This window comes from Pelodiscus sinensis, chromosome 29 (assembly GCF_052426305.1).
Source record: "Pelodiscus sinensis isolate ZL-2025 chromosome 29, ASM5242630v1, whole genome shotgun sequence".
NCBI classification, from domain to species: domain Eukaryota; kingdom Metazoa; phylum Chordata; order Testudines; family Trionychidae; genus Pelodiscus; species Pelodiscus sinensis.
This window is the reverse complement of record NC_143080.1, coordinates 1,109,562-1,132,418: the sequence shown is the minus strand read 5'-3', so window position 1 is coordinate 1,132,418 and position 22,857 is coordinate 1,109,562. Positions and strand designations below refer to the sequence as shown.

The window sequence follows — 22,857 nt, the reverse complement described above, 5'->3', positions numbered from 1 at the left end:
TTTCTGCCACCCGGAAGCAACGTGCTTCAATTTAACTCCCATAGAGATCTTGGCCTAGTGATAGCCCAAAGAGATGATCCCTCTCCCCCACATTCAGCCATCCAGCCTTTCATACTGCTCCTATAAACCAGATCAGTTGAACAAATGAGCTCTCTTCCCATATTTATATATACATCTCTAGATACAGGTAAGGCTAGGGGTCAGCTTCATGTAGCTAGTAACACAAAATGTTCTCGGGTATTTCGGCAATATCTGCTAAAAGGAATAATATGTAATTTGACATTATAGCTCTGTGCACAACCTTCCTTAACTCCCATTTGGATTCTGGGACTGGAATGTCACTATCAGTACCCGATACACTGAACATTTTGGGAACTGGCTTGCAACTGGGGGGAGTCTAAAAATAGAGGGAACAAGAAAAAAAAAAGATACTGCACAGTACAAAATAGTAATTATTTATATTTTTCAAAAAGAAAAAAATTACCAGCTATTTTGGAACTTCTTCCCTGTAAGAAGAGTGACTAATAGAAAGGAACAGGACTGGCTCCTAGACAGTCAGCAAGTCAGGTACAAACAGTTGATAAGAATCATTAGCAACTCAGGACAGGGACCTTTGACATAGCATTCATGAACAATAAAACTTCTTTTTTTAAAAAAGGGGGAAAAATAAAGCAGGGAAAAATGCAAAAACATTTCCCACAATATCTAAAAACAGGTAACCATTGTCCTTGTCAGACAGCACACTTCAGATCAAGGATTTTCCAGTCCTAGAAAGCCAACAGATGTGTAAAGGCTGCCTTTAGTCTATTCACATCCTCCTTAGCACACAACATTTTGCTGTCCCCTTTCACTTCAACTTGTCATTCAGTAAAAAAGATTTTTTTTCAATCAACATACAAGTGCTACTAAGAGAGAAACTGATCTTCTTGTTGCTGAATGGCATTAAGGAGTTACACAAATGTCCAGTTTTTAGCACAAGTGGAAGGACTTAAATTCTTTCTTTTATATAAATACTACTGGAGCTCCCACCAGGTACTTCCTCTTCAGAATCTCGTTGGAATTTTTCTTCTTTTCCTACTCTCTCCAAAACTAAAATGTCCTCTTTGCTCCGGGAGTCTGACGATTTGTTCTGTGCTGTCAGACACAGAGCCTTTGTTTCCCCCAGTACCACTACTGGGATTGTCCGAGTGGGCTGGTGCTTAAACCGAACCCCGTAGTTACTGACTCAGCCAAGTGGAAGGGAACACAGACGATGCAGCGACAGGGATTTGTTAGGTTGAACAGCTTCTGGGCCCCAGGCCCGCCCACCCTCCCCCCTTCCCACAAGTTACTTGGTGCTGTTTTAAAAAGTCTGGGTCTCACGAAGCAGTCTCTCCCCCCACAAACAGAGTAAAAGCTCCTCAGATTGCGCTGTCTACCTGGTGGCCAAGGTCAGAGCAGCAATAGCTGCTGCTGCTTCCAGAAAAACATGGGGTTATGTGACAGGGATGGCCTTAGGATTGCTTCAGTCGCTTACGTGGTGGACCCAGGAAGGGACACTGTGCGGAGGCCAAAGAGCGATATGCTTCAGCCACCAAATGGGGATGTGATACCACCATGGACTTCCAGCCTGAGGTCTCCATGACATCAGAAGCATGACTAGAAAGAAAACAGAAAATTAAAAAAGTTTAGAGTTATTGATTTTGCTGAGTAAGCCACATTAAAACAGATTGTTTTCACATGCCCTGAGGAAGTTCTCTCTCTCGGGTACTGGAATCTCTCATTTAGTGCACATGTTTTATCACTTATAGTCTGTTCGCAAATTTTGGTCCTGTTAGTTTACCTTTTGTTTTGCATGGTCCCTTCAGCATGGTAAAATTTAATGATCAAAACATGAATGTTCTGAGGCAAGACACAATGTACCTCTCTTTCAAGAATGGGAGCGGTACTACTCTTTTCTGGGTATCCCAGCTATTCAGGGTGTGTCCAGACTACATCGCTCCATCGACAGAGTCATGTAGTCTAGACACACCCTCGGTTAACTAAATTGCCTATAAGAAGTGGGCAATAATTTTTGATGTGGGGGGGGGAGGTGGGGAGAGGTCGACTCCAAGATTTTGGTAAGTGGTCAAGGGCAGTACTTTTCCATGGAAAGGGTGTGGGGTCTGAGACAGAGGTTGAGTGCAGAAGGGAGCTTGGGGTAGAGGATTGGGATGCAGGGGAAGATTCTGGCCTGGAGGAGAGGTGTAGGAGGAAGTGCAGGGTTTGGGAGGGAGTTGTGACCTAGGCAAGGGGTGGGGAAGGTGCAATGGGCTCAGCACAGAGAAGTTCACCAAACCCTCCAAAAAAAGAATAATCTGATCAGGTCCGACTAAACATTCCCTGTTCTACTCACATCCCTGTTGTTCCAAGGTTTAGTCCTTGGAGGCATGGATATAGCTGGGTAATTCCAGCTTTGTTCCTGGCTCAACCCATGGTCTTCCAGCTCTACTCGCATCACACAAGGACTGCAGCAGGAAGATTATTGCTTCCGATTCAAAAACCCACACTCTTTTTACTGGCTCTCCTGGCTTCCTGCCAACACTTCCTATCTCCCTAGCATTCCTGGAGACTCTCTAGGACTCACTGTCTATGAGTTTAATCCTTACAGGCAATTTAGTTAACTGAATGGCTAGGATGTTCAGAAAAGGGCAGTAAACCTCCCATTCATCACAAATCCCCATTCATGACAAGAGATAGGACTTCCCACATATGCCACGTAGCTGGGAGACAAGACAATCAGCTAGCACCACGAAAGATTTCAGACCTTGATATAGTCAAGTTTACCTAGGAAAATATCTGCTATATGAACATTTCCAAATATTAATGACATCTCTCTCCCTCTAGTGTTATTTTATATTTTAAAAGTTCCCACCCACAGAAATAGTGAGGCAGTTCAATAGTCTGCAGCACTCCTCTCCACACATCCCCTGAAGTGATCCAGAGAAAACTTATTAATTAATCCTTAGAATTAATGGCATTTTCTAGGATGCCAGAAAAATAGATTTTTATATTTCAGTATTACAGACCTGTAAGATTAAAGAAGATCGCTACCTCCACCCTCTGGATTGATCAGTCACAAGAGGACTGGGGTAAATTCAGCAGTTTGTTTTCTCCTCCAAATTTGTTTCATTCCTGACCCAAGGGTGGGACTGTAGCAAACTTACTAGTTAATGAAGTCCACAGCTTGAGTTTTTAGCTGATCAGCACTGTGTAGATCAGCCAGAATGAGAATCTCAGCTGCATTTTCCACAGATAGGTTACTGCACAGTGCATCCTCGCACATCACCTTCAAGCGTTCCAGAGCATACTGCAAAACAGAAGCCAAATTATGGTTACAATGGAGAAAGCCTTAACTTGACCTGCACTGAAGCGCTATTTGTGCTGCTTCTCCCTCCAGTAACAAAGGCTATGCTATTATACTGCACAGACTTCTCCACTTTGTTAGTTACACACACTCACAATCTGTATTCATAAGAGGCTTCTGACCAGCAAAAGTGTAGAGCTGTGCGCCCACCCTGAGCAGAAGAATGGACAGGAACCATACCCACCATAACTCTTATCCCACCTTCTTTTGTTACAGCATTACTAGCGTCGTTGTCATGCTTAAGGATGACTGGAATTCTCATTCAAAACTCTTCTCTCAGATATTTCACACCACATATTGCTGAAACCTAGTGCTTCTTTTACTCTATTGCTACATATAAAGTTCTTGTTCAGTAGACAAACCTATGTTATAATGAATGCTCCATAGGTGTTCTAACATTCCAGTAATGCTCCATAGGTGTTCTAACATTCCAGCTTTCACTTGGTTTCTTTGCCATTAATACTCAGCAAGTCAAGAACCTCGTCAAACACAAAGTACTACTTTTTAACTAAGAAGTTAAGCAGAGACCTGTTTCCTGTGGTAATCCAGATAGAAACTGAAATTATCACAGCACATCTGAAAAGCATGGGCAAAAACTCTACTCTAACTTCCATTTCTCAAACAGTTTCTGGTCATCTTGTGTTACAACAGTATCAAATAATTTGAGCCATGGGGTGTTTGGGCCAAGTGAGTAGTCAGTAGATAAACTGAAAGGGAACCCTAAGAAGAGGAGCAGCTATCAAATCTCACACACCAGTTTCTGCAGCTCTTGAATCTGTATTGAAACAATCGGCAGGCAATATGATCCAGGTTTTCAAAAGCAACATGTAATCTTGGTGCTCAAGCTGATAGCTTAAAAGGAAATGATTTTTAGAAAGTGCTGAGCTTCCAACCTCCTAAATAAGATTCTTTAAAGTCTTTCAGCTGGGAACCAAAAAATGGAGGCAACTAGAATCTCTAGTCACTTTTGAAAATCTTGGTCTGTGAGATCTGATCCTGGAGATGTCTTTTGGATGAAACAAAAAATGAAGTCCTGACTCTCATGATGTCCTTCACAAGCAGAAGGCCAGATATCCCAGTGTTCTAATCAAATTCTACCTTGACTAGTTACATTCAGATTACATAAATTCCCCTAACACTTAAACATGGTAAGCTTTCGCACTTATCTTAAAATGATGTGCATCATTACTGCTGTTAAAGAGCTGCTGCTTTTCATCTGAGACATAATTATACTCCAGTGGTGGAGAGGTGATCCTAGTGAATAGTTTATAAAGCTTTTTGGAACCCTTTGGGGTGAGAAGCTATATTAATGGCAAATCCTCAGCAATATGCGAGAGATTATGTATGAACTACAACTGGACTCATGAGGTCGGTTTCATTTGCCTACAGTCACTGCAGTGCTGGTGTCTGTGTCATTTTCTTGACTTTATAAAGAGCACTGGGATACTCACAATGTGAAAGGCACTGTATAAAACTAATTTTTAGACATTCTGGTGGACTTTATTCCATTATAGATAACGTTATAATCAATGGCTTCATATGATAAGACCTGTTTCATTTATAAAACATGGTGAGAACGCTCCTTTCAGTTTGACCCATGGCACGTACAGCAAGGATAGTTTTCCCTTGCCAAAGAATCTGAGGGAGGATGGCAAGTTTTTTAGCTGAATGACCTCTATGTGAGAAAGGGAAATAGAATTTACTAGATAAATTTGTATAACTGAAAGGGGGGCAAGGAGGACTTTTTGCAAGGACTTTATAATACTCCAGTCATCTGAATAAGTGGGTTTTGCCCACGAAAGCTCATGATACCATCTACATGTTTTGTTAGTCTTTAAGGTGCGACTAGACTATCCGTTGTTTAAGTTTTTCTAGTTACAAACTAACTTGACTATCCCTCTGAAGTTTTTGCAAGCAGTTATTCCATACTGCTATCTGCTAGTAGAAGCTAAAAAACATTTCCTGTGTATACTGAATCCATTGCTTCCCCCACATACAATTTTCATTTCACTACAAGTAACAGCTCCCAATTATGTAATTGGACAAAAGTAGACATTCTGGTCTCTCGGGTACTAAGTTTTTTTTCTCTCTTTCTTAATTACACTTTTGAAAAAAACTGCCTAATAGCGTACTTACCCAAGAGACTGAAATAGTGTCTCCTGAGTTTAGAAGACATGTTTTGTTTTGTTTTTGGTCTAATTACATATTTTCCCCCAAGAGACTGGAAGAGTTCAGAAGAAGCAGTTTCAGGTCTCATGGGCAAATATTAGATGTTTTATATGCTTTCATGAAAGATTTCTGCTTCTGCTTTTCAAAAGACACACGAGGGGAGTTTAAAAGAAAAAGCGCTATTAAAAGCCAAGAAATTCAAACTTAAAGCTGACTCTGTCCTTAATATACTACTACGGATTATCTACTTTGCCTCAGTTGAAGATGGCATATGAGCTTTCAAATAAATCCTCTTTCAGCACAGAATAAAACATGTGGCAATGGTTATACTGTGTGCGAGGATCTGCTTGTATTATCCCCCTTTGTAATTCTAGTTATGCTATTACAAAGCCCTCATATAGAATGTGTCACTTCCACATCACCAATTTGGACGAGGCCCTGGTCAGTACTGGCAGGAAGTAGTTACTATTTGCTGGCTGCATGGTGGTTTGTGTGGAACACAGTTACATGCATCCACATCTTAAAATCCACCAGGCTAATTGGCACCCACAAGAGAATCCAAGGACTGAAGAAGCATGGAGACTGAACTACGCTCTCACCCCTAGAGGTGGTCCCTCCAGGTCAGAGTTGAGGCACAATGGCAGGGCAGTGTGGAGAATCTTGCACTGCTGCTACCCGTGCTGAACCTGTTTGGTGGATAAATAGAGGACTTTAGTCTCCAGTGCTGTCAAACTGGCATCTTTTACCAGCACTAAATTCACTTTTAAAAGCAAAAGAAAGGAAATAAAAATTCTGGTTATAGATTAAGAATTTCCACCAGTAAATATGACTCATAGGCCAGCAACGCATCTTCTGTCCTTGGTGCTCCAAAGGGAGGTGGACAGAGGCTGGCAGGCTATGCCACTGCAGTGCTCTTGCCAGACATGGACTACCACCAGCCCTCCAGCCAGAGTATCCCCAATACCTCCCTGTAAAGTCATAGCAGAGTTAAGGCAGTAAGCTCCCTCCAGCGCACCCATTTCTTCTCAAAATGCAGGGACTGCCACTGCAAACATTAGAGCCTCCCCACTGCTTATGTTCACAGCATTCCCGCTAGGAGTTTCCACCACCAGCCAGCCCAGAGGAAAAGCAAAGACTAAGACTAGGATTCCTGTCTGGCAAAACAGAGCACTACTTCTGAGATTCAATGCCCTGGCCACCTATTTCCAGTTCTGTCCTGAACTTGCCTCTTATCTCACATGCTAGACTACGATGAACAGAGATGAACCCTGAGTTCTAGGACAGCTTTTTAAGCGAGCATTGGGACAAGTATTTAACATGGCCATCAAGAATTTAACAGAACAAGGTGCTCTCTCTCCTCTCGCTACTTGAACTGAGGACAGAAAGCTTTGAATTAATTCCTTGTATGAGTTACACTGGCATTTCTTTCATTTTCCCTATGCTACATAAGACTAGATTCAGTTAATAGGAGCAGTTCAACAGAACTACCCTGGTGTACTTTTCACCAAAAACCACAAGTGCATGAGTGCCCATGCATGCATGTTCATCTAAGCTCACTCAACAGTGCCTCAGTACAGTTCAAGGATCTCTGTGAAAACATCAATGCAAAAATCTCCAAGGCTCAACCATGTAAAACAAGGCATATGTCATTACCAATCCCCCAAACAACCACAAATCCCAACTGTACCTTGTCAGCAGCTGCCAGCAAATCGTCAGCCATTTTGTCAAGGTTTGGTGCCTTCCCCGTGTAAATAAAGCACATCATTTCCTTAAAAACTTCTGGCTCCACATCATTGATTTCAACCCGATTCTGTCTCAGAAGAATGAAGATTATTAAGATCCTAACATAATGCTAAACATAGATCTCTTTCTACCAGAGTTTTCTGAATTTCAAAATTATGTATACAGAGAACTCTTAAGCAACTTGTACTACTCACAAAAGCGAGTAAAAAAGTTGGTTTTATTTAATATTTTCTAATTGTCTCTATCCTACTGCTCATTCTCTCTCTCTCAGGTAACAAACATCAAAGATGTCTCATTGACCTTTCTTCCTCCCTCCAGGGAAGCTAAAACAGAGCCATGAGAAAAAATGCCAAAACGTTTAAAAAACAGTTTGTGTCCATGACATACATCAGCTTCTACCTCGTATTCTCAAGTCATCAAGGATATTAAGAATTAACCTGAGATCTATTCAGCCAGCTGGGAAAACTCCTCTCTTTAGTTACTTACCTTTTTACTCTCTTCCATCTCATGTTCAAACATGGCACTGAAAACTGGGGAACGTGCTATGGTGATGGGGGAAATAAAACAAATACAATTAAAATACTAGCACTCCGCCTTTATCCCCAGAGGAACTGAAGGATATAATACCCCATATCTTTCCCTCCCCAATGTTTTCTGGTATTAGACAGGAAATATTACAAGACAGCAGCAGTCACAAACTCAAAATATCATCACACCTATACACTGCCTTTGTTTAGCTCAGTGTTTCTCAACCAGTGGTACGAGTACCCTGAGGTACTCAAGTCTGGGGGGGGTGGGGGAGGTATGTCAACACAAATGAAATTTGAAGAAAACTAAATTTTTGTTTAAAGTTTTACAGCCCTTTATTATTTTTGTACTTTTCACACCCAAAAATTTCATTGCCTGCCCATCTACGATTAAGCTGTTTAAACAAATGTGTTGCAATGGTAGAAAATAATGTTGTGTGTCTGAAAACTGTAGGTACTGGGGGTACTTATAAAAAAAGTTTTTTTGGAAAAAGGGGTACTTTAAAAAATAAATAAATAAAGGTTGAAACACACTGGTTTAGCTGACCCAGAAGCAAAGTAACTTGAAGATGTGTAAATCAGGGTTTCCTGGGGCTCTTCAGACAAGGCCAAAGACTAAATGAAGAGATCTAAGGCAATCAAAATGTATTTCATGGCACTAAGCAAAGATGCTTCTGAAAAAGCTGGCAACTTCCCTGCCCAATTGCTTTGGGGACACATTACACTGCCAATCACAAACATATCTCCACACCCTTCTCATCTAGCAAGGAAGCAGGAAATCCTATTAATGGAGAAAACCCTCCATCCCCGCAGCAACATTACAGCAGAAAATTAGCTGCCATCGTCAAAGAATCTTCTTTCACTATAGAACTATAGTTGGCTGGGATCTGAGGCATTTTTGCTGCTATTTCCTGGAGCACTTTCCTAAAAGCAGAAGTATCTCAAAGACTTATTATGAGACCACTCCATCTGCCATACTGCTGCTGTTTCCCATCCTGTTAAGACTTTCACAAGTCAATACTGACCTGCCAGTATAGCTTTGTGAGCCTGGAATTCCTGGCCTGCAACACACAGACAGCAGTCTGTGAAGCGAGAATTCTCCCAGAGTCCTCCCAACTCATCCGCCAAGCGGCATTCAGGTACCTTCACCATGTTCATGGTGTTCTGGCCAGAGATATTGACCGAGTCCTGTACCACACTCACCTGAAAAGAAGCAACATGTTAATTTGTCTACATCAGGCTTCACTTTCCAGGACATGTGAAGGGAAATTGAGAGATCAAACCCTCATCTCCCAAATGAAAAAACAGTGGAACTAGATATATGCCCACACTGAAGAGCCATCTGTATCTGAAACAGCCTCCATCCAAGTTCTCTCCTACAAGATCCCCAACTAAAGCCACCGCCATCCAATCTGGCAAACGGTCCACCTATTCTGGACACCATTCCTGACTAGGGATGTAAAATACCATTTAATTGGCTGACTGGTTATATAGAATCATAGGACTGGAAGGGACCTTGAGAGGTCGAGTCCAGCCCCCTGCCCTCAAGGGGCAGCACCATCTACACCATCCCTGACAGATGTCTATCTAACCTGTTCTTAAATATCTCCAGAGAGGAAGATTCCATCACCTCCCTTGGCAATTTATTCCAATATTTGACCACCCTGACAGTTAGGAATTTTTTCCTAATGTCCAATCTGAACCTCCCTTGCTGCACTTTAAGCCCATTACTCCTTGTCCTGTCCTCAGAAACCAAGAGGAACAAATTTTCTCCTTCCTCCTTATGACACCCTTTTAGATATTTGAAAACCGCTATCATGTCCCCCCTTAATCTTCTTTTTTCCAAACTAAACAAGCCCAGTTCATGAAGCCTGGCTTCATAGGTCATGTTCTCTAGACCTTTAATCATTCTTGTCGCTCTTCTCTGTACCCTTTCCAATTTCTCCACATCTTTCTTGAAATGTGGTGCCCAGAACTGGACACAGTACTCCAGCTGAGGCCTAACTAGTGCAGAGTAGAGTGGCAGAATGACTTCACGAGTTTTGCTTACAACACACCTGTTGATACAACCTAGAATCATATTTGCTTTTTTTGCAACAGCATCACACTGTTGACTCATATTTAACTTGTGGTCCACTATGACCCCTAGATCCCTTTCCATCATGCTCCTTCCTAGACAGTCGCTTCCCATCTTGGATGTATGGAACTGATTGTTCCTTCCTAAGTGGAGCACTTTGCATTTCTCTTTATTAAACTTCATCCTGTTTACCTCTGACCATTTCTCTAACTTGCTAAGGTCATTTTGAATTATGCCCCTATCCTCCAAAGAAGTTGCAACCCCACCCAGTTTGGTATCATCTGCAAACTTAATAAGCATACTCTCTATCCCAATATCTACATCATTGATGAAGATATTGAACAGTACGGGTCCCAAAACAGACCCTTGCGGAACTCCACTTGTTATCCCTTTCCAGCAGGATTTAGCACCGTTAACAACAACTCTCTGACTACGGTTATCCAGCCAATTATGCACCCACCTTATCGTGGCCCTATCTAAGTTATATTTGCCTAGTTTATCAATAAGAATATCATGCGAGACCGTATCAAATGCCTTACTAAAGTCTAGGTATATGACATCCACCGCTTCTCCCTTATCCACAAGGCTCGTTATCCTATCAAAGAAAGCTATCAGATTAGTTTGGCATGACTTGTTCTTCACAAACCCATGCTGGCTATTCCCTATCACTTTATTACCTTCCAAGTGTTTGCATATGATTTCCTTAATTACCTGCTCCATTATCTTCCCTGGGACAGACGTTAAACTGACCGGTCTGTAGTTTCCTGAGTTGTTCTTATTCCCCTTTTTATAGATGGGCACAATATTTGCCCTTTTCCAGTCTTCTGGAATCTCCCCTGTCTTCCATGATTTTTCAAAGATCATAGCTAAAGGCTCAGATACCTCCTCTATCAGCTCCTTGAGTATCCTGGGATGCATTTCATCAGGACCTGGTGACTTGCTGACATCTAACTTTCCTAAGTGATTTTTAACTTGTTCTTTGTGTATCCTATCTTCTAAACTTACCCTCTCTCTGCTTGTATTCACTACGTTAGGCACACCTCCAGACTTCTCGGTGAAGACTGAAACAAAGAAGTGATTGAACATCTCCGCCATTTCCAAGTTTCCTGTTACTACTTCTTCCTCCTCACTGAGCAGTGGTCCTACCCTGTCCTTGGTCTTCCTCTTGCTTTTAATGTATTTATAAAAGGTCTTCTTGTTTCCCTTTATGCCTGTAGTTAGTTTGAGCTCATTTTGTGCCTTTGCCTTTCTAATCTTGCCCCTGCATTCCCGTGTTGCTTGCCTATATTCATCCTTTGTTATTTGTCCTAGTTTCCATTTTTTATATGACTCCTTTTTTATTTTGAGATCATGCAAGATCTCCTTGTTAAGCCAAGCTGGTCTTTTGCCATATTTTCTATCTTTCCTACACAGCGGAATTGTTTGCTTTTGGGCTCTTAACAACGTCCCTTTGAAATACTTCCAACTCTCCTCAGTTGTTTTTCCCTTCAGTCTATATATATACATATACATATACATATACATACACATACACACACACTATATATAGTAACTGGTTAACCGATTAAATAGGCGGGCGGGCAGGCGGGAGGTGTCTGCTGCAGCCTGGCTTGAGCAAGCCCACCACCGCAGGCGGGGGGGCACTGGCTGACGTGGAACAGGCCTGTTTGCAGGGCACCAGAGCCTACCATGGGACAGAGGCTGCAGCTCCCTGCAGATGCACAAATGTCTTCTATAATCTAGCACTTGATCCGCAAAGATCTTAACAAGATCTGACGAACAAAGAGTCTGACGAACACAAGACAGCCTAATGAGCACTCTACTCTACAGGTTTTTCCACTATTGCTGTTTCTGGTTCAGTTCCAGTATTTCAATCTCTTGCAAAGTCCCCCCCCCCCACACACACACACTTCTTTTACACTGATACATATCTGCAAGCAATTAGTTTCTATCTTGTGTAAGAATCATAGAACACTAGAACTGGAAGGGACCTTGCGAGGTCATCAAGTCCAGTCCCCTGCCCTCACGGCAGGACCAAGCATCATCTAGAGATCACCCCTAATAGATATCTATCCAACCTACTCTTGAATATCTCCAATGATGGAGATGCCACAGCATCACTAGGCAATTTATTCCAGCGTTTCACCACCCTGAGGAAACTTTTCTTAATGTCCAACCTAAACTTCCCTTTCTGCAATTTAAGCCCATTGCTTTTTGTCCTATCATTAGAGGCCAAGGAGAACCATTTTTCTCCCTCCTCCTTTTAACACCCTTTTAGATACTTGAAAACTGCTATCATGTCCCCTCTCTGTCTTCTCTTTTCTAAACTAAAGCCCAATTCTTTCAGTCTTCCCTCAGATCATGTTTTCTAGACCTTTAATCATTCTTGTTGCTCTTCTCTGGACTTTCTACAATTTCTCCACATCTTTCTTGAAATGTGGTGCCCAGAACTGGACACAATACTCCAACTGATGACTAATCAGAGCAGAGTAGAGCAGAAGAATGACTTCTCATGTCTTGCTCACAACATTCCAGTCAATGCCTCCCAGAATCATGTTTGTTTTTTTGCAATAGCGTCACACTGTTTAGATTGCGTAGACTGTCATGTTTAGATTGTGGTCCACTATGACCCCTAGATCCCTTTCAGCAGTGCTCCTTCTTAGGCAGTCACTTCAGTTACAACTATTATTCATGAAATGATGAAGGGATTGGCGAACTCAGGAGATCTGGGATGGATCCCTGGTCACTAGCTATAATCTCAGAAATGTTACGTGGCAACCAAAAGTAGCTACCATGTGATGGGTGTGTGAAGCCTACATGAAATGAGTTGGTGATATCCAAGGGTAAGATTTTGCCAGAGAAGTTCTGGATTCTGTGACTTTCAGAGACCTCAGTGACATTTTCTACTTCAGCTTGGAGCTCCCAACAGCTGCTGTGGGGGCCAGGGAGCTGTTAGTTCCCGCACCCACCATTTTTAGTAAAAGGCATAGATAAGTAACAGACCTCTGAACTTTTGTTTACTAAAAATAACGGTGACAAAATCTTCACCTTAGTGATGTCTTTCCAATTCCTAGTGGACAAGAATCCATAAAACAAATGATACCCTTTTGGCAGACTCAGACTGAGCAAAGAACAAATGGTCCATGAATATTAAATCCCCCAATCCTATAAAATGGAAGAACACTGATAGGGCAGCACAAGTAAAACTTGGATGGCTGATGCTGTAACTTTTTTTGGAGTCTATTATTCCTGGATTTAGAGAGCAATTTAACAGCAGACAGGCATGCAGATGAGAGCTAGAGAGGGAAACACCACCTACACAGTCCATCCAGAGAATCTCCAAACTGATGAGCAAGTGGGGTGTGAATTGAAAGTGCTAGACAAGGACCATTATTCTCCTCCCCAACTGCATTCTCAACAAGTTGGTAGAAGGGTTCACAGTCAGAGGTGAACAAAGCAGTGGGGACACTTGAGAAAAACTAACAAAATAAAGAGGGTGCTGCTAAGACAGAGACAACTCAGCAATCTATACAGAACTGACCCTCCCCCCTCTCAAAAAACCCTACATATCACTGACAACCCCCGCACAATAGTCGCTCAACACCAAGTGTTGCTAATTCCTTAGAGAGCTTCTCTATAGGAAAGATTCTTGCTGAAGGAAAGCACAGATGCCAGCAGTAGCACCAGCACCTGTGGCCAGTAGAGAAGTGTTAGAAGAGCATATGGCACACCTATTTATGTGGTAAGAAACATACAAGCATCAGCAAAAACTAGCAGAAGTTCCCTCTCAACAACTTTGAGCTTACAAATTACATTCCCTTCCCCTCTGACATCAGCAACCTATAAATTTAAGCTTCTCCTCGTGCACAATGAATATCGACAGAACAAGCCACGGAACAGGCAACAGAAAAAAATGATGCCCTGTGAGAACAGGAAAAAAATTCTCTTTGGGAACGCAGACACTTGGCTTAAAGATTTGGACAACATGATTTTTTTTGTTCACTGGCCATTCAGAAATTTGAAAGTTTCAGTTCATGTCAAACTGAGAACAAGGGTTGGTCACCAATGTATAGAATGGATAGAGAGAAACCCAAAAGCCAACAACAAAGATGACCAAAGTCATATGATCAAAGGCTGAAGGAACTGGGTATGTTAGGTTTGGACATGAGGAGACTAAGGGGGAGAATATGATCACCATCTTCAGATACTTGAAAGGCTGCCATAGAAAGATGGAGAAAAAGGTGTTTTCTTTTACCACAAAAGGCAGGACAAGAGATAATGAATTTGAACCAGAGAATAGCAGATTAAGATTAAATTGCAGGAAAAACTTCCTATCAGTAGGACAATAGAACAGACTGGGTAGGAAAGCTGTGGAAGCCTCGTCCCTGGAGGTTTTCAAAAGGAGGCTGGATAGCCATATGTCTTGGATGGTTTAGATGACAAATGCTGCATCTTGGCAGGAGGTGAGACTAGATGACCCTGGTGGCCCCTTCTAGCCTATGAGTCACAGAACAGGCAGAGAAGGAGCTGCTGGAGATGCTCTCCTTATAACTTTGAACCACGGACTTAAGGTATTCTCTCGACACATGGATAACCTGGGTTCAGTTCTTCCTTCTGCCTAATGGAGAAGGGATTTGTACTTGGGCTTCCCACACTGTAGGGCAATGCTCCAGCCATCGGCTATGGGATAGTCTGGTGTAGATAATTCTCAGTCTCGCCCATTGAAGCTGTTCCACGGTGTAGAAGTAATTAAATAGTAACCGGAGCAGGAATTTGAATTTGGATCTTCCACATCTTAGGAGAGTGCCCTCACTACCAGGCTATAAATTCACACTCATTGTTTAACATGGCCCATTGACTATTCATCATCACTCATGGCAATTCATAGCCATTCATAATAATAATTAAAGGAAAGAGAAGCAAAAATTGCTAAAGCTACACAGGCCTCATGCAAGACATTTTCCCAGCCATAAAAAACACTACCCCAGATATTAAAGCATGGATCCCAACCACAACACTAATGGCTCAATACTCAGCATTAACAGATTGAATAAGTCTCTTAAAGGAGGTGTCTGCTGAGGCAAACAGATACAGTCTATAATGCTTGGAGAAAACATGCAGAGGAAAATAACCACTCTATACAACTGTAAATGAAGCATTTTTCTTTTCTTTTTTCTTTTGAGGTGGGAGATTGGGGTGGGTTTCAGCTGCTGCAGCAAAATCAAAGACTTTACCCTCATGAAAAATCATGTCCATGATACCCAGCAAAAAAGGGGGCCTGCTGTCTCTGCCTTTCAACAAAGATCACAGGTGCCAGGAACACTGAATTTCCTAAGAAGGATAAAGAGGAACAGAAGGCAGGGGTACAAAGAGGGACACTAAAAACTAGATTAAAGACCAACATTTTCAGACCAGGATGCAAAATAAAACTATAAAATTGTATTTAGCATCCTAAATAAATACAGTTATCCTGGTCTAAAACATTTGGTTTACAAGGCTACAGTGCTTTGTAAGCCACCAAACAACAGTAGATAAGATACTGCCCACAGAAAACCCCACTCATCTCAGCGAGACTAGTTTTCTAAGGATGTCTGACTGTGTTCTAAAGAGGAGACCCTTTCCCTTTCTGAACCTCACTAGTGAGTAACGGGAATGCCCATTTCCTTATCAGAAATATTCTTGGATGCACATATTGAGGCTGAAATTTGCAGAAGTACCTTGGTGATTTAAAAGCAGAAGTTCCATTGAAAGTCCATGAAACTTTTGTTCCTAAATCGGTCAGGAACTTTTGAAAATCCCACTCAGAAAACAATACAGATAAGATTGCATAAATCTTTCGCCTTTTACTATTAGTAGGATTTTCTAAAGGCCTCAGTATTAACCTAAAAGTCTGCTCCCAATCAAGCTAATGCTCCAACTGAAGTTAATGGTAAAATGTTAGGACTTATGACAACACTGAGCATGCCTGAAGAGACCCTCCACAGAACCATAGAATCATAGAACCGGAAGAGACCTCAGAAGGTCAAGTCCAGCCCCCTGCTCTAGGCAGGACCAATCCCAACTAAATCAACTTGGCCAGGGCTTTGTCAAGCCGAGACTTAAACACCTCTAGGGATGGAGACTCCACTACTTCCCTAGGGAACCCAGCCCAGTGCTTCACTACCCTCCTAGTGAAATAGTTTTTCCTAATATCCAACCTGGACCTCTCCCACCTCAACTTGAGACCATTGCTCCTTGTTCTGCCATCTGTCACTACTGAGAACAGCCTCTCTCCATTCTCTTTGGAACCTCCCTTTAGGAAGTTGAAGGCTGCTATCAAATCCCCCCTCACTCTTCACTTCTGCAGACTAAACAGACCCAAGTCCCTCAGTTTCTCCTAATAGGTCATATGCTCCAACCCCCTAATCATTTTGGTTGCCCTCCACTGGATCCTCTTCAATGCGTCCATATCATTTTTGGAGTGGGGGGGCCCAGAACTGGACACAATACTCCAGATGTGGCCTCACCAGAGCCAAATAAAGGGGAATGATGACATCTCTGGATCTGCTGGCAATGCTCCTCTTAATACAACCTAATATGCCATTAGCCTTCTTGGCTACAAGGGCGCACTGCTGACTCATATCCAGCTTCTCATCCACTGTAGCCCCCAGGTCCTTTTCTGCAAAACTACTACTTAGCTGGTTGGTCCCCAGCCTGTAACAATGCTTGGGATTCTTCCATCCCTAGTGCAGAACTTTGCAATTGTCCTTGTTGAACCTCATCAGATTTCTTGTAGCCCAATGCTCCAATTTGTCTAAGTCACTCTGGACCTTATCTCTGCCCTCAAGTGTATCTACCTTTCCCCCTAGCTTAGTGTCATCCGCAGACTTGCTGAGGGTGCAATCCATCCCCTCACCCAGATCATTAATAAAGATATTGAATAAAACCAGTCCTAGAACCGAACCTTGGGGTGCTCTACTAGAAACTGGCCGCCATCCTGACATCGAGCCGTTGATCACTACCCGCTGGGCCTGTCCTTATAGCCATCTTTCTATCCATCTTACTGTCCATTTATCCAATCCACATTCCCTTAACTTGCTGGCAAGAATATTGTGGGAGACCGTATCAAAAGCCTTGCTAAAGTCAAGGTCTATCACATCCACTGACTTTCCCATGTCCACAGAGCCAGTTACCTCATCATAGAAGCTAATCAGATTGATCAGGCACAACTTTCCCTTTGTGAATCCATGCTGACTATTCCTAATTACTTTCCTCTCTTCCAAGTGTCTCAAAATGGATTCTTTAAGGATCCCTTCCATGATTTTTCCAGGAACCGAGGTAAGACTGACCGGCCTATAGTTCCCTGGATCTTCCTCCTTCCCTTTTCTGAAGATGGGCACTACATTTGCCTTTTTCCAATCATGCGGGATTTCTCCTGACCTCCACAACTTTTCAAAGACAATGGCCAAAGGCTCCTTAATGACATTTGCCAACTCCCTCAGTACCCTCGGATGCATTAAGTCTGGACCCATGGATTTGTGTACGTTTAGCCTTTCTAAATAGTTCCTAACCTGTTCTTTACCCACCAAGGGCTGTCCATCTTCATCCCATCTTGCGTCACTTGGGATGTACTCTTTGTAACTCTCTTGGAAATCATTTCTCACAAGCGAGGTCAACAGCAAAAGATTACTTGTTTGGTCTTGCAAACACAGGCTCTGGAAGAATGTGTCTTTTTATACATAGACACAAATTTCAAGCCTTTCACGATTGGACAAGGGGCTGTTCAGTGTGTTCCTGACCGATCACAAAAGTTACCACTAGGGATGTGAATGACTAGTTGACTATCAGACAAGCAAATGCTTATCAGACAGTTGACAGGCTAGTCGACTAGTCACTTCCCCCCCTTTCTGCCTCTATCAGAAAGAGGCAATTAGGGAGCGTTTCAAAGCAGCAGCACTACATGGTGCCGCCCTGAAACACCATGTGCAGCCCGGGGCCAGCTGGGGTATCCCCAGGCTGCACGCAGAGTTTCAAAGCAGCAGTGCCACGTGGAGCCAAGCGTCAGATGGGGACTCCCCTGCTGACCCCAGGCTCTGTGAGGCGCTGCTGCTTTGAAACGCCACGTGCAGCCTGACGGTGGGCTCACTGCAGCACTTTTGCCTTTGAAGTGTAGCAACAGCCGTAGTAATTTGCATTGACTATTCGATTAGTCAATCTAAATTTAACATCCCTAGTTACCACTACTGTGTCCTCTTCAGAGGAACATACTACTTATGTGACTTGTTCTTGAACTCCAAAGGCCATTCTGCATCTTTCAGTTTCAAGATATTTGTGTGCCCTTCTTGTTCCCAAATTGTTGGGGTTTTAAATTCAAATGCACTCTCATTCACAAGGGGAGCATCTGGCCAGTCTGAACACTGAATAGGTATTACACTGACATTCCTTCAGAGTATTATTCCTGCGTAACTACCAGCTGAAACATTTTCCCACAGAACTGGGCAACATTCAGTCACTAGTCCTCCCTTTGACTCAGACAGCTATCCCAGATTTTACTCTGTGAAACAATTTGTCCCCTCCATGAAGTTCTTAGGTACCCAAGCAAAGTATACATTTATCAATCAAAAACTACATATCACTCTAAAAAAAAAAAAATCTTTTCTACTGTAAAGAGTGATGTATGCTGGGTACATTTAGGAATCTTCAAACTGCATTTGCCCCATCACCAAATGTCTTTATTAACCCACTTACATTATCAAGTGTGTGGGACCCAAAAAACCCTACTTGATGACTATTTCAATGAGTGTCAAATCATGAGTTATCGAGGCAGAACCAGAACTGGAATGATAAGGAGTGTATGAATGTGCTTTGTTGTTGTCTTCCTCCACGGGTGACCTCAGAAACACAGCAACCAAAAATAAATGAAATGGCAATATTGTAGTCAATTACTCATTAAAAAAATCCATATAGCACTGTAAACGTAGACAACCCTCCTCCCCCACAGGAGTGCCACCTGTGACTTCTTAAAAACCAATCCTGAAAGAGAGTGACATCTCAAGCCAATAAAATTGCTACCATTTCAGTTGATGAGGAGACTTGCCTCACAGAAGAGAGTGAGTTTGTCATCTGGAAGAAGTCCATTGGCCTCATCCAAGAGAAAGTCTCTTCTAATGAACTTCTTGAATCCCCAGTCCTTGCCTTGTACAAACCGATATGCTCGCTGGCTCTCTGAAAGACAGATGTGTTGGTTCAGACAAATGCTAGTGCTGTTAGCATCAATAAACACAAGCAAGTGACTCAGCAGATAAGAGCTACACATACCCATTGCTTTTGTTTCTTCTCCTTTAGCATTGAGGATGGAGAATTTGAACTTTGCACGAACTTCACTCTTTGGACAGCTAACCAGTAATAGGTAGAGGGACAGATAATCTTTACTTTCTTCATCCAAGCCCTTAGGGTTCACACGCAAACACCTGTAGAAACATATAGTTGCATGAGATGTGAGGAACTATTTTCTGGCATAGCATTGAATAGAAGAGTGAATTTTATACAAAATGAACAGCAAATAAATTCTGCTACACTGACCACTGTCTAAGGTAAACATAACAAGAATACTGTGTGATATTTCTTCTAGATTACATTTCCTATATGAGCGCCTAAATTCATATCTTTGGACCTACCTGTCTATAAGACAATCAATTCAAAATCATGAAAGGGTTATGTACTTATTATGGAGAACATTGAAGACCATAAACTATAGAGACAGATGCTGATGTGTATGTTGCATGCACCCAAACACTGTGCCAGGGCAACAATATCTTTTCCCTGAGTGTGTATGCGCCCAGTGTGCTAAGGACATAACTGATCTCTCCTGTCTGTATATGCTGGGTATCTTCTGTAACATTTCTTACCATTTCAGTTTATCATTGGCTCCTGATGAAAAGGTTGAACTTTTGATGACCTCGCCCATTTCCTCCCGGCAGAAACTAAAGTTGTTTATGGTCCACATGTATGAAAACTTTACCACTTTAATCTGAAGATTCAAAACAAAGAAGCAATTCAGGGTCATAACTGTGCATACTGAGTGGAGTTCTAACAAATTCAAGGCTATGAAAAACAAGTCACGAACTGTGAAATCTAGTCCTCTGCTATAAAATCTGATCTTGTGTGTGCTTTTACCCTATCCTATAAAAATTACACTGCTCTATCGTGTGCATCTCAAATTGGGAGTCCTGATGCAAAAAAAAAAAAAAAAAAAGTTGCAGGGAGGTCACAAGGTTATTTTGGGGGCAGCTGTGGTATTGCCACTCTCAGGGCACATCTACACTTCCAGGAAGATTGACACTCTGGAGGTCAATCTGGCGTTCAATTACCAGTGGGTCTGGTAAGGAGCCACTAAACTAAATGCTGAAGGCACCCCATCAAGCCTAGTCAACAGGAGAGTTTCTCTCGTCAATCTCCTGCTATGGGGCCACCCCAAAGGGGGAGGGGAAAAAAATAGATGCAAGGTAGATCAACTGCAGCAACACAATTCACATAGCTAGAGTTGTGCATCTTGCAGCTACTTTCTCCTTCAGTGTAGACTTGGCCTTAATTCTGTGCTGCTTTCAGAGCCAGCTGGCAGGATAGCACCCTCCTCTCAAAGCTGCACCACGTCAGCAGCAGTGCAGAAGTAAGGGTAAGAGTACCACACACACACACACACACACACACACACACACACACACACACACACACACACACACACACACACACACACACACACACACACACACTACAAAAAAATCTTACAATCCCCCACAATTCCTTTTTGGTTAGGACCCCTACAATAACAAGATCTGTGTAACTTTACATTGAAGAAGCTGAAAAAATGAAAATTCACTATTTTTAAAAATGTTAAAAGCCAGTTCCCCCCCAGCACTGTCTCCTCGGTGCGGAGAGAGGCGGGGAAGGCAGAGGTGCAGCAGTGCAGGACCCAACAAGAGCAGGACTACTCAGTCCCAGCTTGTGCAGGGTTCCAGACCTACCCCCACTGCAGTTTAAATGTAGCAGGAGCTGGGCTGTGGCTCCTACCACATTTAAGCTGCAAAGCTGCAGAGGGACCCCTTAACAAATTGTGTAGTCGATACAAATTGTATCAACACCACAATTAGGCAATTACCCGCTTCTTAACATCCTTAATTAAGATACATTGCTCTACCTACACCTACGACTGCACTGCCCAGCAACCCATGGAGAGTTCTACCAAGGCCCTTGACCTCCTCTCTTGTATGTGAAAAGTAACCCAAGGGAAACAAAACTGAATCTAATTCTGTAATAGCTGCATCTCCAAAATGGAGCACCTCAACTTTTTCAATATACCTCAGGAAGTTCCATAAGAGTGGAGACAGAGTGACATTAGCCTCCCACTTCCTCTGACCTGAGTCAGCCTGTGCTGCTTCCATTCATAGAAGATCCAGTTTAGAGATGAAGTGATCTAAATATTTGTAACTAAAATCTACTGTAGGCCTGGCAGCAATGGTTTAGTCAGTTAAAGTAATTAGTCTTTCATTTCTGAAAACCTGGGCTCTACAATTGTTTAGATCACCAAGCTTCTTATTGTGTGGTGTGATCTTATCAACCTGTGAACATCTGGGCACATTGTGAATTTACCTGAGTGTAGCACCAGCTTTCAGCTACAGGTCCACTCGACATTTCTGCCGGAGGAGGAGGACTCGGCACCCTTGACATCGCCAGTTTGAAGATTAAACAGGATTTCACAAGTCAGCGAAAGAAATAGCTATGCTGTCTTCAACCTACCGAGCCCCCAAAAAGGAGAAAAGAGCAATTCCATTAGAATTTGCAGGACATTTTACTCAAGGATAAAAACAAAACAAGACGTGACGCCCATTCCTCTTTTAAACACCTTTAGATTAGAGATGTGAACATGTCACCTTTTACACAATTAATTGATGAGCTTGGACTCATTGGTTAATCCTAACTGTTACATGCAGGCCCCTCTCCCCCCACCCACTGCCTCTGTATCAGAGTCGGGGGGGAGGGGGGGGGAGAAGGAAACCAGTGCACACAGAGCTGGCTTTTCCAGCTCCCCGCACATACAGCTCCCACAGAGCCACATGCTCCACCACTGCCACTAATACAGCGAGGGGGGGTGTTAGGTGGGAGCCAGTATGCATGGGGTGCCACCTTCCACACAGCTGCCTCACCCTCGCTGCTGCCTCCCTCAGAGACAGCAGCGCGGCATGAAGGAACTGGTGGAAGCCAGAGTGCATGGGAAGCCCACTACATTGACAGTGTGACTACACCTTGAGCAAACATGCCAGCACTAGTACTATTAAAATAGCAATGTGGATGCACTGGCAACAGCTTCATACCCAGGGTCCTTGGCTTGCTTGTATAGCCCACGTTGAAGTCTGTGCCAGCATATCTACACCGCTATTTTTAACAGCATAGCTATGGGAAAAGCTAGCACAGGGATGTCTACCCAAGCTGTAATTACACTTCTGACTGCAGTATAGACATCGGATCACAAAGAAGGAAATTAGAGACAAAGACCATATTCACTTCTCCTTTCAATATACGAACACTTAATGGGAACAAACCCAGAATACAGAACCCTAACCCCAAATCAAACTAGGGCACTCCCTACTTGACTTGCTTTTATTATTGTTCTTCTCAGGTCTTTGATGAAGGTCCCTGACATTTACGCATTTTGATTTTGGCACATTCCTAAACTGTTATACAGCAATCTCAGAAGAATATACACAAGCTAGTACACAGCCCAAACTTATTCCAATTGTGGGGCTTGGCTTTACTGGTTGCTGAGAGGGATGTGAAGGACTAGTTGACTATCCAATAAGCAAATGCTTATCAAATAGTCGACAAGCTTGTCAACTAGTCGCTCCCCGACTTTGCTGCCTCTATCATAAAAAGGCAGCAAGGTGTGGGGGAAGAAGGAAGTACTTCAAAGCAGCAGTGCT

At 42.7% G+C, this 22,857-nt stretch overlaps 1 protein-coding gene across 7 annotated transcripts in view; it reads right to left on the bottom strand.

Annotated features, from left to right (window-relative positions):
* Nucleotides 1–434: 434 nt before the first annotated feature.
* The window catches only part of SPOP (speckle type BTB/POZ protein), a 43,289-nt gene continuing 20,866 nt past the window's right edge, over nt 435–22,857 (bottom strand). For all 7 annotated transcript variants that reach the window (XM_075911546.2, XM_075911545.1, XM_075911544.1 and 4 more), the window contains 9 exons: nt 21,530–21,672; nt 19,789–19,910; nt 19,199–19,350; nt 18,978–19,105; nt 8,850–9,027; nt 7,784–7,839; nt 7,242–7,364; nt 3,186–3,328; nt 435–1,638 (listed from right to left, as the gene is read on the bottom strand). In XM_075911546.2, the coding sequence (XP_075767661.1) occupies nt 1,494–1,638; nt 3,186–3,328; nt 7,242–7,364; nt 7,784–7,839; nt 8,850–9,027; nt 18,978–19,105; nt 19,199–19,350; nt 19,789–19,910; nt 21,530–21,607 (1,125 nt within the window). In that variant the 5' untranslated portion in view covers nt 21,608–21,672 and the 3' untranslated portion in view covers nt 435–1,493. The remainder of the gene's footprint in view (nt 1,639–3,185; nt 3,329–7,241; nt 7,365–7,783; nt 7,840–8,849; nt 9,028–18,977; nt 19,106–19,198; nt 19,351–19,788; nt 19,911–21,529; nt 21,673–22,857) is intronic.